Source organism: Silene latifolia, chromosome 3 (genome assembly GCF_048544455.1).
Source record: "Silene latifolia isolate original U9 population chromosome 3, ASM4854445v1, whole genome shotgun sequence".
NCBI classification, from domain to species: domain Eukaryota; kingdom Viridiplantae; phylum Streptophyta; class Magnoliopsida; order Caryophyllales; family Caryophyllaceae; genus Silene; species Silene latifolia.
In genome coordinates, this window is record NC_133528.1 from 150,167,705 (window position 1) to 150,182,742 (window position 15,038).

The window sequence follows — 15,038 nt, forward strand, 5'->3', positions numbered from 1 at the left end:
CTTCCTGGCGGGCCTGTCGGCCCGCGACCTATTATTGTCACGACGCCCTTCATCCGGCTTTTCCTCCCGGTGGCTCTTTCTTTCTGAGTGCCCGGCCTCGCCGTGGCCTATCCATATTTTGTGATAGTCTTCGACTTTAATGGCCTGGTCGGCCAATTTCCTGGCGGACTCAAGGCTCGTGCCACCGCACTTGATGAGCTCGTTTTCAAGTCCCTGCGGGGAGGCCTTTCATCGGTGCGAAGGCCGCTAGTTCATTTGTTCGGCTCCCTAATCTGCCGAACCCCGGCGTCGAACCTCTTCACATAGCCGGAGTGACTCGCCTCCCTCCTCGCTGATGGTTAGGAGATCCGATGTCTCAACGGCTCTCCTTTTATTGGTGGAAAGATCTTGGGCCAAAAACGCGTCTCTTAGGTCGGAATAGGAGTATACCGACCCATCGGGTAGCCCCTTGTACCAACTTTGCGCCATTCCAACCAAGGTCGTTGGGAAAACTCGGCACCAGACCTCGTCAGGTTGCTCCCACACCGACATGTGAGACTCGAAAGCCTCGGCATGATCGGTTGGGTCGCCCTCTCCTTTGTATGATATAGACGGTAGCTTTAGCTTTGGCGGCACCGGGGTCTCTAGGACGTAGGCACTGAGGGGCTGTCTGACCACGTGTCTAATGACACGCGGCGATCGGCTCCTCGCATCCCTAGTCTGGCCCCTCTCCCCGTGGCGGGAAGGGCTTCTTCTCCGACCCTGGTGAGTCGGACTCCTTCTTCGACTCTGGTGAGTCGGACTCCTTCTCCGACTCTGGTGAGTCGAACTCCTTTCGCTCGTGCGGGGCATGCCTCGTGGGTGTCGCGGCGACATCGTCCCCTCCGCGAGTGCGGGAAGGGCTTAGTTCTACCACCGACACGGGCTCCCCGGCGTCTTGGTAGGCTCGGCCTCTCTTAGTGCTTCGTTCAGGTTTCTCGGAGTCACCTTTTGGGCCCTAGCTTCTCGGACGGGTCCCGCCGCTCTTATCGGTGTGACAGTGTGAGCCGCGCAGACCGACAATCAGTCCAGGAGGCGCCGGACTTTCTTTGCATCAACCACACGTCCCATGACGGTGACTGGTCGGCGGCGGCGTGGCGTATCGGCATTATTGGCATCCCGAACTCCGGTTGAATTATCCTTTGGTGGAGGGTTGCACAATTCCAATTGTGGACGGTATCACCTGGGTGGAGGGGCTCTTGATTCGAACACCTCTTGTTCTTTTGACATCTTCTTAGCTTTTTTGGGTGGGTTTTTTTTTTTTTTTTTTTTTTTTTTTTATAGGGAATGACTAGCTTCTAGTATCTGTTTTTTCCCACAGACGGCGCCAATTGTTCGGGTATGAATTCGAAGCGGGTTTGTTTACCACGCTAGCTTTGTCGAATAATGCCTCTTCTAGCCTTGATCGCTCTCCTCGGCCTCTCCTGCAACAATGAGCAAACTGAGGGCTTGGCTTTGTGCCAAGCGTACTCACTCCGACGCTCAAGTCAGTGAACTTATTGTGATTAAGTAGTATGTAGCTCGCGGACGTGTATTGTAGAGAGATGAGAGAGATAATACCAATTTAAGTGGTTCTTAGGTTAGATTCTGGATCCCTTCCTCAATGAGGATTGAGGAGTATTTATAGACTTTCACCTTTTGTCACGTAGTGGCCAAGTGGGCCAAGTGGCGTAGCGGTGGAAAGGCGATCTACCCTCGGCCGAGGGACCCATGGCGGCCGGCGAGCCTGGTTGACTCCATGCCGAGGGTTCTTGGATATGAGTACGCGCGGGTATGTGCCCATTTAGTAGGTTGCCATCCGAGACCGGGCGGCGGCCGAAAAGGTCGCATCGGTAGGGATGTCTAAGTCATTGGCTTGCTGTGGATGTCTTTGACCCCACTCAATATGTTGACTTGGTCAGCGGGTGCAGAATATGCCCCATCAATTATATTAGTGGGTAAAGCTGGATACTAAAAATTCTCATTTTACGATAAAAAAAAGTAAAACCGTCTTACATAAGTATTCGTGTTTTGCTAATTTTTCTTCTTTTAACATGTTGTGAGAGGGTCACTATCCGTCACCGTCACAAGCAAGACGCTTTGAACAGATTATTGCACATTTGCAAGTCCTCCAAAAGTCCAAATGTTGCCAAGTCAATTGGCACGTGGACAGCGAACTAACTGTCGTTCAAGTTTGAACTGGGCTACTAATGGCCCAAGCCCAAACCTCTTAGTTTGTGGATAAAGGCCCATTTGATAGATGCAGTCTCTTTCTATGTACTTGACCTGACCCGAATAATCCGGCCCGTCAATTTACATTAAAATTTGAAGGACTCGGACCATTCCATTTACAAATAAGATTATCATTTAAATTACCTTACAGAGGTGTATCGGTTACTCAACTGAGCCAATACAACGATCTTAAATGAGAATTTGTATAAATGTTTGTGGTGTAATGCATGATATTCGTCCTACGTTCTAAGCTGCTTTAACCTCGGCCAACTTAAACCGAGAGAGATCCTCTGAAAATAATACGCCATCTGGAGAAAGAATGCGTCTCAGGGAGAGAAAGAACCGTGCCTGGGAATGAATGTCAGATCAGTCGTTAGATAAAGCGTAGAGGATGATCAATATGCTAGAACAGAAAACTCGAGTAGTTAGTTAATAGTTACCCATTGAAACCCAACTAGAGCGGTCCAACAGCCAACCAAACCCATTCCTTGACTTTTCACAAACTGTCAGCATAACAGACGAGACGAGATGGTGAGATAGGGATCAAGTTCCCTCGGCTAGCCAAGAAACCGCCAAGGTTGAACAAGAAAGGCTCGTAAAATCGAATAAAAAAAATTATAACCCTGAAAAAGGAGGAAGTACCAGCAATACAAGTGCACCTAAAGTAAAGCATCCGCTCATTGATAGGCTGATGAATTTCAGATCCCTTCCAGCCTGCATGTCAATTCAGTACATTTAATTGGCAGGCATTCGGGTAACTGAGAAGGCCACGAGTACAAATGCGTGATAACATGTCTTAGCAATGTCGGTCCAGAGCCTGTTTAGATTTAGGGTGCTGATAACTTATGACAAGAGTATCTGTGTTTCAACACATTGATAAGACACAGTACATCTCACTTACTCTGCAATAGAGGGGAGTCTTGAAGGCATTAGGGTAAGTTCGTCATTGTTGTCATCATATTTTACGCTAAAAATGTACTCCCTCTGTTCCGGTCAATTGTTGTCCTTTGGTTTTGGCACAAAGACCAAGGAAAGGGGAGGGGCCAATTATTAAATGACAAGTAGACCAAATTGAGTGTGAATGATCAAATTGCTCATCAAATGCATTCCTAAAATAGAAAGGACAACAATTGACTGAGACACCCCAAAATGGAATAGGACAACAAATGACCGGGACGGAGGGAGTATGTATTAGGGCATTAGGCAGTGTTTTCTTCGGAAGAAGTAATTATAGGCATGTTACAAGAAAAATGTTTCAGCAAAAAAGAGTACAGGATAGAAGTTTCAGCTCGTACCAGCAATGTCCCTTCACAGCTGAGAATACATGGTGTTATACATAATGACAGAAAGAATGGAATCCAAACTTTATGCATCTGCACAAAAACACAACCGTTATAATAACAAAGATACGCCAATACATACAACATTTGCTACCCAACAGATGACAACTAACATTTAAGACCGAGATAAAGTTTCAAGTTAAACAGCGTGTATGGTTTTTATGTGCGTAGCCACCTATTAGGCTACGGATCTTGAGAGTTGAAATCCCACCGATTTTTAGAAGACGGTGCTTTACATTGCTAAATCTGCCTAATCTGAAAACTTTATCGCGTAAGAGTGGAAGATCCCGATATTCAAGAAGTTTCGGCGACTAAATATAGAGACACATACTCGACCTAACAGTTGTACTTCTTAATAAGCTCAGTGGCATGGAAACAGATTACAGAGTAGTAGACAAGAAACATACTAACCTCTGCTATTACTACAAGATCAGGAGTGAAAACATTTGGAACCAACCAAGGAATGGATGTTGCAACAATGCCAAGAAAAAGTCCCACAGAAGCCCCTATTATTAATAGAGATTTCAACAAATCTCGAGCCTGTTTGCAGCATCAGTTGTCAAAGCATTAGCGAAACAAGAAAACGATACAGACAATAATTCGACTTTGTTAATCACAATTTCCATTCAAGGTTACTCAAAGCAAACAAATCATTCAGAACTCGGAACTCCAGCAGGATTAACAGGTTGATTACCTTTGCTAAATTTCTGTTTGCTCCAAACAAAAGCTCCGGCATAAATGATTGTGAAGTCTGAGAAAGAGGTTCACCCCATACCGCACAAATGTGGAATATTTGATTCAAAACCTAATAGGCATTCAGACATTCAGTTAACACATCTCGTTTTAGATTCAATAATGTGTTAAAGATAGATGGTTGATAATTTCATTCACCTGATGAGCGGCAATAGTATGTGTACCCATTGATGTAGCACAGTACACAAGAAGAGAGAAGAACGCCACCTGGAAATAGAATCGCATAACTTGCATTAGAGCATGCCAATGGGTGTGAGCTGCATACTCACTGTTACATGGACACATGGTTAGGTGTTCGATTCAGTTCAGGGCTCAATGTTTGAGCTTGTAGAAACTACATACCCTGAATAGTGTTCAAATATAGGAAAAAAAAACTCCAACCACCTAGTTTGTGGATAGACTCGGTTCAATACGAACAATGTGGTTTGAGGAACGGCCAACTGAAGCCTGTACCATGCAATTATAAGCAATTAAGCATGATAAAACTCAAACTTCGAGTGGCTTGATGAAGTGACAGACCTTTGACACGATAGTTACGAATACTGGACCAGCAATAGCAAAAATTTCTTGAAGTTCAGTGATCGTTGGAACTGAAAGAGAATACCCATTGTATCCCTTCTTATTCAAAGCATCAATCATTATATAAGCTGCGACAATCTGAAATTGAACACTCTATCAGCTGAGAAAAACATACATATGATTATATATACTTTTGGGTGTTCTTGGATTGAGGGTAATTGTTATCGAACTAATGAAAGAACCATAACGAAGGAAAGTAGGAGGTAGTAGCGGTAGCCAATAGGGGAAGGAGATGAAGATAGGCAAATAAATTGTTATAGGGCTCATAAAGGAAGTAATAGTTCCCTTCTGCTTCTTCATCCCTCGGCACCACCCCCCCCCCCCCCCCCGTTATATTTCCTTCACCACCACGGTTTCTATATGATGAGCTTCATTATTCCCATAACAATACCCTCAATACAAGGGAGCTTATAGTAGAATAGAAACAGTGAGATAAAAAAAACAAGCAAGTAGTGTGGTACACACTTGTGATGCCGCAGTTGCCCATGCTGCGCCAGCTATGCCATAGCCTAGGAACATACAGAGTACTATATCACCAATACCATTCACAACACTGGCAACTACCAAGGCCTTTAAAGGTCCCATAGAATCCTTCATGCCCAAACTGAAGTAAGACGGAGATAGATAACCGGATAAGAAGGTGATACATAGCCTATTTCCACCATAAATAGAATGCAACATATATTTACCTTGCACTTTGAGCAACCCATCCAACTAGAATAGCAGGCCATGCTAAGGCGCGAATCTGGTAAAAAAAAAAAAAAAAACTAACCAAAGTGAGGAAAAAAATAGCTGGACATTAGGAGAAATGAAAGCAAACTGTCAAATTAGAAAAACAAGCTCATTTTGTGAAGGAACTAAGAGCGCAGATGACTGCAGTAACACACGACAAACTAATAACCTTTCTACAAGTAGATGCTCATTCGCTTCAATCTCAACAAACGTGAATCTACAATACCAATAACGGAACATGTGGAATATTAAAAGTAGACACCTGAACATAAGTATCTCCTGCGGGAACGAGATGTACATTCTTTGCTCCAGCAAAAGCTGCAAAAGAGAGAGGGGGAGGGGCAATCACAATTCAGAAGAAACACTTAATACAGATTAAGAGCACAATTATAAAGGGGACTTTGGTGAACTAATATTTCCGATTCCAAAGGCACCAAGGACTCGCTATCCTTGGCTCTCGATTATGCTCAACTAGCTGCCCTTTTTTTTTGTGAGGTAGTACATTCGATGTACTTGGTGACGCAATCTTCATTATGGGTCCTCTTTGTTTACATTTCATCCCCCTAACCCCTCCGTTTGCAGGAGTGCTTGAGGCATTAGGGTAATGTTACTGACACTGTTGCTGAACTATAATAAACCAGCTAGTCTTGCTTGTGACGGGATAATCCCGTCACAAGCTTGTGACCTCTCACAAAAAAGGGAGAGGGGACAAGGTGGGGCACCCCATGTGCTTCCCACTCACCTCTCATGGGCATTTTGTGAGAGGAAACGGTATCCGTCACAATTTTGTGAGAGGAAACGGTATCCGTCACAAGTTTGTGACGGATATCGCCGTCACAAATGAGAATTTGCCATAATAAACCAACCATTTGAAGTTTTGAACAAAATGGTAAAAGCAGAAGTTTTTGTACCAGTTAAAGCAGAAGCTCCATACAATTTTGTAAACAAAAGCATCAGCACTCCACATGAAAGACCGACAAACAACAAGATCGATATTTGGTGCTGCACTTGTTTCTCATCCTGCATTACAGGGATTACACACATTCAAAACCTTCACAAAATGACAGCAGCAGCCTATCAAAGTATAATGAAATAGGAAAGTATTATACAACATGGACAAAAATTGACCTGTCTAGCCAGTGAAGTAGCAACCATATTGGAAGTCGCAATCGAAAGAAACATAAAGATATAGCTCATATAATCACATAACACAGTTCCAGGACCTGCCCATTAACACACAGAAAATTACATCAATCCCACATTAATTTCAATCACTAAAAAGGCAACAACATTACCCCAGTGCCTCAATGGCTCCCACAAATTGCGGGGTAAGGGGGTTGGATGTACACAGCCTTACCCTTGTGTTAGGAGCACAAAGAGACGGTTTCTAAATGACCCAAGATCAAAATTGTGTCGAGATTTGCATCGAAAGACTGGTACTTCACAAGAGAATTTCAATCACTAAGACTAAAAATCACACCAATATCAATCACTAACATTGTTGTTCTGTATCACACTCATACACATTAGTAAAGTCCGAGTAAGTCGCTTAAGAAACCGTCTCACTCACATTAGAATAATGCAAGACATAACATACACTCAATAAGCTAGGCTAAAATAAATAACTATTACAGTACCAAAAATGTTAAGAGGCGTCAAACCGGTTAGCTTATCGTGAAACCGTCTCATATAAGAATAATAAATAGTAAAGTACTAAAACCAAGGAGACATTGAGAAATTCACCTAAAGCAGCAAGCTCAATGGAGCTAGCTTGACCAATAACAGCAGTATCAATAAGACTCATCAAAGGCCCACAAATCCAAAGACCAGTAGCAGGTCCAGAAAACTTAATAATCTCAATCATTTGATCCCATATACTCTTCTTATTCTCATATTTATCATTATTATTAATTACTTCAAATTCTTGATCTTGGGTATTACTGCAATTAAGTTTATGGGAAATGAGGTGATTAAAAGGGGTTTTAAAGGATTTATTTTTACACAAATTATAGAATAAAACGGTATTACACCGTCTCACAGTGTGAGGCCGTCTTAAAGGGGAAAAGTGAGAGGTTTGTTTTATGGTAATGGGGATTAGTTTAGGGAATGGTAAAAGGGAATTTGGAGGTTTGAGTTGTTGCATTGTTGTTTGTTTTGTTAGAGAAGAATCTGCAGAAAGCTGCAATGAATGAATACTACAGTAGTTACTGACTTACAGCAGTAATGAAGACTTGAGATGGTATCAGTGAAGGGAAGGAGTCATAGTAGTGACTAGTGAGTGTACAGGGAGTGGGACTGGGGCTGCGCAAATTCTTGTTTCAGACGGACTATTTTCAATAAGACGGGGTTTTGAAATAATTTTAGCTTCGAATGTACGGTTTATGATGCCTTATTTCCCCAAAAGTAGTCACATTTGAGTTGTAAAATGGTCTCAAAACTCCGTCTTATTATTTCAAACGAAAATGACATGTTTGAAGCAAGACTTATTCGTAAATCTATAATGATGTGAGTCGGTTGGCCGAGTTTTCGACCCATTTTATTGTTAAGATGTACAAAAATCAAAGTTTATAGTATTAATTAACCCAATTCAAAATCAACTAGTCTTTTAAGATGGATATTTTAGGTTAAAAGGGGTTAAATACGTTGGATAAGACAAAAGTAAAATGTCGAGCGAATAACTAGATATTTGTCTATCTATACAAGTGAGGTATTACTTAACTAGTTTAGATCTCGTGCAATATATACACGGTATTTATAAAATTTTACTTTTTAGTGTACTCCGTATTATTTATGGATTTTAAATTGATAATTCACTTTTTTTTTTTTATGTTTCTCATCACTTTATTTTAATTTGAGCAATAAAAATTAAAATTGTAAAAAGTCGTGAAATGAATATCTTAATGAAAGTTTATTTTTACCGAGAAATTAATTATGTTATTTTTAAAATATTTTTACTATTAACATTTTTTGTGCAACTTCTTATCATTAAAAGTCAATGAATTTTTATGTACAATTATTTAAAAAAAAGTATACAGTTTTTTTTTATCATATAATAATGGAGATAAATTTATGTATAATGTGAAATAATATAAATGTTTTAAATATTAAATTTATTGAAAGATTATGCCATTAAAAGATTGTGTAATATATGCTAAAAATATTACATTTTATTTTAGGAAATATTATTTAGGCGGGGAAAATAAGAGCTTCGCCTATTTATTTAGTAAATAGGAGATTAGTCTTAAGCTTAAAACGGATACTTCCGATAAAAATGAGAATTTGTAATTCAAAATACATGCACAAAAAATCCATGAAATATCAATTAATCATTGCCAATTTGACACATGAATTGTCTAAGCTGTAAACAGACAAAGACACCGTTATATTATTGCTCTCACGTTGATGTAACCTACGATCTCCAACAAATTGGGACACTTTTCACCCTACCTCACATTTAAAGATGTACTAACAATTCATAAACTCCCTCACTTAAATGTGAAAAAGAAGGCGACGTGTAGACATCGATTTTGGGTCGTTGAGTTAGACACGGATATTGGTATGTCGCTTACGTAGCTCACTACCTCCCAACAATTTTTCATTGATGGAGAGGTGAAGGAAAGGGAAGGAAATGATCGTGCTAGTGAAGTAAGAAACTAAACTAAAGTAATACTCCAGTTTATTTTGATTGATAAGCTGAGCTGAATTGAACTGGATGAAATTGAAATGAGTTGAAATTAAGTTCAAAACAATATGGCCTTATTTTGAAATTTAGTTATGTCACTAAGTGAGTAGCGTAATAATACTCTATGAATGTCAGGTAATTTAGTTCGTAAAAAGGCACGGGAATTGATACTCATTGCCTGGGTTCAAGATTCATCAGCATTATATTTGTCGTTGCTACTCATCAAGTCATTATACACCAAATAAAAAGTACAATAGTACTGTGATACCCTGTTAATGTGACGAGGGAAAAAAAAGCTCACGAATTAAGAAAATACAGGTTTTTAGTACACTTCAGTTAAGTTCTGTTTAGTTTATCTATTCACAAATTAACTCTTAAGTACTTCAGTTCACTTCAGCTCAGTTCTATTAAATTCAGTTCAGCTCTTTTCAACCAAGAAAAACGTGACCTAGAATACTTATCGGACGATTCGGCTACTTAAGAGTAGACTTGGCAAAATTAACTCGGCCTGGATAACCAGACCTGACACCCGAATACAAGACCCGAACTTGACCCGAATCCGAATTGACCCGACCCGAATGTTTATTGTTGCAAACTGATCATTATCCACAAATAACTTGATAATAACTGACCCGAAAATGCCCGATCTGAGACTAATCCAACCCAAATGCAACTCAATTAACCTGTTTATCAGGTCTACTTAAAAGTTTATTCCACAAAGGGGAGAAACAAATAATCTTGGGCTAATACACTTTGGCAATCTAACTAAGGAAATTGAATTGGGCTTATATTCAGATTAACGGGCCATTGAGTGTATTCTTTGACAGGTAGACTAGTCCTTATGTATATACTCGTACTTCATAGTGATGGAGCTTCCATGGCTAAACTAGGTGTTTAATTGAGTTTGTGTCATTGTTAAGTATTCCCTGTCCGATCATTTGTAAATCTTTGGTTTAACATAAAGATCAACGAAAAAGAAGACGTTAATTATTGGATAATAATTGGATTAAATTGAGTGTCGAGGATAAAATTGTTTATCAAAAGCATTTTCAAAATAGAAATGTATACAATTGACTGAGTCACCCTCAAATAGAAAAGGTAAACAAATAACCGCAGAGTATTTGTGTTCCGCAATATGTTTCTAAGTTACAATCCCCCCTACTACTAAGAGAATAAAATTTTTCTTAGTTTTCCCGCCTAAATAAAATATCCTCTTAATTGGGCCTTTTTTAGATACTCTAATTACCTTGACAAATGGGCTATAAATTGACAATCTTGATGGGGCATATTATGCACCCCCTGACCGAGTCAACATATTGAGCAAGGTCAAGGATCAAGAGACAGTAAGTCAACATGTTAGACCGCCCCGACGCAGACGACTGTCGGTAGGTCATTGGGTCTCGGTGGGCAATCGGCCAGTAGGAGACATATCCGCGTACTCATATCCAAGACCCCTCGGCATGGAGTCGGCCGACTGCCATGGGTCCCTCGGCCGAGGGTAGAACAGTCTTTCCACCTGCTAGCCACTTGGCCACTTGGCCACTACGTGACAAAAGGTGAAAGTCTATAAATACTCCACTTCTCTCATTGAGAAGGGGATCCACAATCTAACCTAAAACTCACTATTCATCTGGTATAAACTCTCTTATCTCTCTACAATATACTTTGTCAAGTAACACACAACTTAATCCCTTTAAGTTTACTGACTTGAGCGTCGGAGTGAGTACGCTCGGTGCAAAGCCGAGCCCTCAGTTTGTTCATCGTTTTAGGAGAGACCGAGAGGAAGAGTCAAAGCAAGGAAGGACATTCATTCACCAAGCTTACGTGGTAAACTATACTGCTACTTCTGGCCTACCATGCTGGAAGATTCCAGAACTAAGACCAAAAAGTGCAAGAACTGTCAGATGCATGCTCCGGTGATACATGCACCCTCCCGAGACCGCAACAAGACTCGATCGTTACCATTTGCACAATGGGGTATGGATTTCTTGGGGCCATTTCCGACGGCCTCGGGAGGAAGAAAGTACCTAATTGTCGCCGTTGACTACTTCACCAAATGGGTCGAAAGCCGTCGCAGATGCCAAGACCACGGCGGCCGTAAGAAAGGTAATCTGGGAGAACATCATAACTCGTTTTGGGTTACCCCAAGTCATGGTATTTGACCACGGCCGAGAGTTTTGGAGTGACTTGGTGATGAATTGGCTAGAAGAGCTCGGTATCAAGTTCGCATACTCCTCCGTCTGCCACCCTCAGAGTAACGGGCAGGCGCGGAGGCAGCTAACAAGACAATTTTGAACGGATTGAAAAAGAAGGTTGAAGATCTAAAGGGAAGATGGGCTGATGAACTACCCGGCGTCTTATGGTCACTACGAACCACGGAGAAAGAAGCAACGGGTGCAGTCCATTCCACCTTGTCTATGAGTCCGAGGCCGTCCGCAATTGAAGCAACGGTCGTGCGAGCATTCGAACGCAAACCTTTAACCCAATCCAAAATGAGGAAGGCACGAGAGCCTCCTAGACACTGGTTGAAGAAAGTCGAGATACGGCACGGCTCAACTTGGCCGTTTACCAAAACAGAATGAGAAGAGCATACAACCGAAGGGTCCACAAAAGGGACTTAAAAGTAGGAGATCTAGTCCTAAGAAAGTCGGCCGCCACCAACAAAGAAAACATCCATGGCAAAATGACGGCCAACTGGGAAGGACCTTACAAAGTGGTTGAGGAAATGAGGCCGGGTACATACCGGCTAACCGACATGGAGGGAGTGCCTCTAATGAGCCACTGGAACACAGACAACCTCAGAAAATACTTCATATAGCACCCCAACACATGATTATTTCTAACGAAGAGTGTTCCAAGTTTTCCATCAAAATGGAGTGTCCCTCCCATAGTCCTACAAAAGAAGACATATGTACACAGCAGACAGCGCCAAAACCTCGATCACCTCGGCCAAAACCGGGAGTGACGGGGGAACGAGCCAAAATGCTAACATATATACAACAGTAGTCAAAACGTTAACTCAGTTGCCCCGGCCAAAGCCGGGAAGAAACGAGGGAACCACGACTTGCCCTCGGCTAATTAAGACCGAGCTTAAGAACGTATAAGTACCGTTGAGACGCAAATCTGACACCTCGGCAAATTAAGACCGGGCGTGGACGAGGACGCGATCAATAATCGTCTATAGATACGACGCTGTCGCTGCAGAACCCCGATTCCCTCGGCCAAGGCCGGGAAGCGTGGGACACAACGACCGATACGCTAACATGTTCACGGCGGCTGTTGGGAACGCAAAACGACCGCCTCGGGCGGTGGAGGAAGCAACCGACAAGCCAACATGTTCAAAAACGTTAAGTACAGTTGAGATACGCATTCTAACCGCCGGCTAGGCCGAGCCGAGGCGAAGCGAAAAAGAAGCGCTCAATTAATAACGTAAGAAGACAACTCAGACAAAAATGAGAAAAAGACCTCGGCCAAGCCAGAGGCAAAGTAAACAAACTCTTATTAAAAATGTTTACAGGTTACAAGGAAGAAGTCGACGGCCGTCCCCATAGGGATAGCCTAAACACTACCTACCAAAGTTTACAAAAAAGAAGGAACAACAAAAGGGTACGGGACATAAAACTTTGAAGTGCCAAAAGATGGCGGGAGGAAAGGCTCAATAGTTGGCCCCGAACGACTAAAGCTATCCGAGATGCCGGGTGAGTCCGGTAACGGCCGCCCGTCTCCTATGCCTCGTTCTTTGCTCACCACCGGGCGGCCGCAACAACATCATCTTTGATAGGCGACCCGAGAAGGAGACCGCGGCTTCGCGTGCCCTTGCGCTCTCGCCCTCTTCTTTGGCCTCCTTCGCCTTGGCATCCCGGTCCGCCTTCTCTCCTGACCTCCTCCTCCTCCTTCTTCACCTTTGCCTCCTCAGCGGCCTTCGCCTCCGCGGCCTTCGCCTTAGCATCAAGCTTGTCATCAAGCAGCTCGTCAAATCTCTGCCACGGGAAGGAGCCTTCAGGAAAGAGCTCCCCGATCACTTCCCTGGCGGCTTCTTCGGCCAGGTCCCGGTATTGGGCGCACATGTTAGGAAGAATGACGCTTTGGAGCGTCTCAATGTCCAACTCCCTCTGGGCGATGATAGCCTCCGTATTCCGAAGCACCTTCCCCTGGGCCTTAAACATGGACTTCCATTCGTCCCTCTTCTCAGCAGTGAAGTTGACGACAGCCTGAAGCTTGTCACGCTCCTCCAGCAGCTTAGCAGCTTCAGCCCCCGCAGCCTCAACCTTAGCTCTCTCAGCAAGGACCGCCTTTTCAGCGTCCTCCCTAAGTTTTCGCTCAGCAAGGACCGCCTTTTCAGCCTCGACCTTGGCCCTCTCAGCTTCCTTCTTCGCAGCGGCGAGCTTAAGCTGAGCCGCTCAAGTGTGGGGCAACTTCACCATGACCTTTTCTTGCTCCATAATATGAGCAAGCCACATCAACCCACTTCGCCAAAGCATCCTGGACAAACTTATGCCCTCCGACCTGTGCGGGCGGGGGAAGGCTTCGAGGAAGGAGGAGACGAGCGGTGGCATCTTTACCACCCGTCTGCGCAGGTCGCTTCTCGATCGTCGTTCGGCGGGACCGGTGAGGCGGCGGTTGATCTACAAAAAATTCAATCAAAGCATCCATGTCAACATTCATGGACATACCGAGAGCTTTGTCATCGGAACGCCTAATGAAGCAAGCTAAGTCGATCCACAAGTTAGATCCGTACCAGGCTTGGCCTTCTTGGCGGAGGACCCATTTCTTTCCGGCCTCGGTAGCGATGGAGCGATGAGAGCAGCAGCAGCAACGGCAGCAACGGCGGCAGCAGTCTCCTTTTTCTTACGTAAGAGAGGAGATTCCTCCGCCAAGGTGACCTCCTCACCGGTAATATCGACGATCACCACCGTCTCCTTTTGGACTGAAGGGATTGGAGGTTGAACTGAAGTTGACGCCGTCGCCGCCGAAGACATTGCTTTTCGCTTTCGGCGCGGTATGTTACCGGCAACCTTCGCCTGGGCCGCCGTCACATCTAGGACCTTCAACTGCTAGTCCATAAGGTCGTTTGGCGCCGATCTGCGATCACGTGTATCGGCCTTCGGATGCATCTCAACAACGTTCTTGTCTTTGTCAAGTCCCATCTTCTTGAGGACTTCCTCAGACAGATCCGGGCCAAAACGGTCTGTAAAAGAAACGAAGCAAGAGTTAAATAAAAGAAATAAATCAAAGTTCAAAAACAGAAACATTAAAAGCAGAGATGGGCCTCACACCGACCCCACTCACCCTGTGCTAGGGCCGGTATGAGGCCGACGGCGTGAGCGGCTCATCTTGAAGAATGATCTGCGTCGGGGGCATCCATCCCTTCGGCGACCCATCCTTCTCGATCTCAAAGCGACTTCATTGCCTTGCCGTTCGTCCGCATTAAGAGGGACCTTCAAGGCGTCCATCTTAAGCTTGCCCCGGGAGACATATTTCTCACGCTCCCCTTTGCTCTCGCACCGCAAATTGACGCGGTGCTGGAAGGACCGAGGCAGTGGATAATCCCCTGGAACCTCAACATATACCCACCGTGCTTTCTAGTCCTTGCAGGAAGTAAGCTTGGAGACGGTGATATAACCTGGCTCGGTCTGTATGCTATACCACCCCCTGCCACCTTGAACATTCAGTCGAAGATGATGAAGCCGGTGGAATAGGTTCACCGTTGGGGCCTCCCCCTT

At 43.7% G+C, this 15,038-nt stretch overlaps 1 protein-coding gene across 1 annotated transcript; it reads right to left on the bottom strand.

Moving 5' to 3' along the window:
* Window positions 1–2,267: 2,267 nt before the first annotated feature.
* LOC141648469 (protein DETOXIFICATION 46, chloroplastic-like) lies at window positions 2,268–7,874 on the bottom strand. Its single transcript, XM_074457152.1, has 14 exons — window positions 7,377–7,874; window positions 6,762–6,856; window positions 6,545–6,653; window positions 5,896–5,951; window positions 5,591–5,646; window positions 5,367–5,505; window positions 4,842–4,979; window positions 4,461–4,529; window positions 4,264–4,374; window positions 3,981–4,109; window positions 3,525–3,602; window positions 2,872–2,943; window positions 2,670–2,732; window positions 2,268–2,577 (listed from the first exon to the last, which is right to left on the bottom strand). Exons 1-14 carry the CDS (start codon window positions 7,774–7,776, stop codon window positions 2,476–2,478), a joined length of 1,617 nt encoding a protein of 538 aa, XP_074313253.1. The 5' UTR covers window positions 7,777–7,874; the 3' UTR covers window positions 2,268–2,475.
* Window positions 7,875–15,038: the final 7,164 nt, after the last annotated feature.

What these genes read in the sequence shown, in the direction of transcription:
- LOC141648469 (XM_074457152.1), bottom strand. Translation starts at nt 7,776, where the DNA reads ATGCAACAACTCAAACCTCCAAATTCCCTTTTACCATTCCCTAAACTA. An exon ending in CTACTTCACTGGCTAGACAG is followed by an intron (nt 6,654 to 6,761) that starts GTCAATTTTTGT and finishes CCTGTAATGCAG; the next exon opens with GATGAGAAACAAGTGCAGCA. An exon ending in ATACTATTGCCGCTCATCAG is followed by an intron (nt 4,375 to 4,460) that starts GTGAATGAAATT and finishes AATGCCTATTAG; the next exon opens with GTTTTGAATCAAATATTCCA.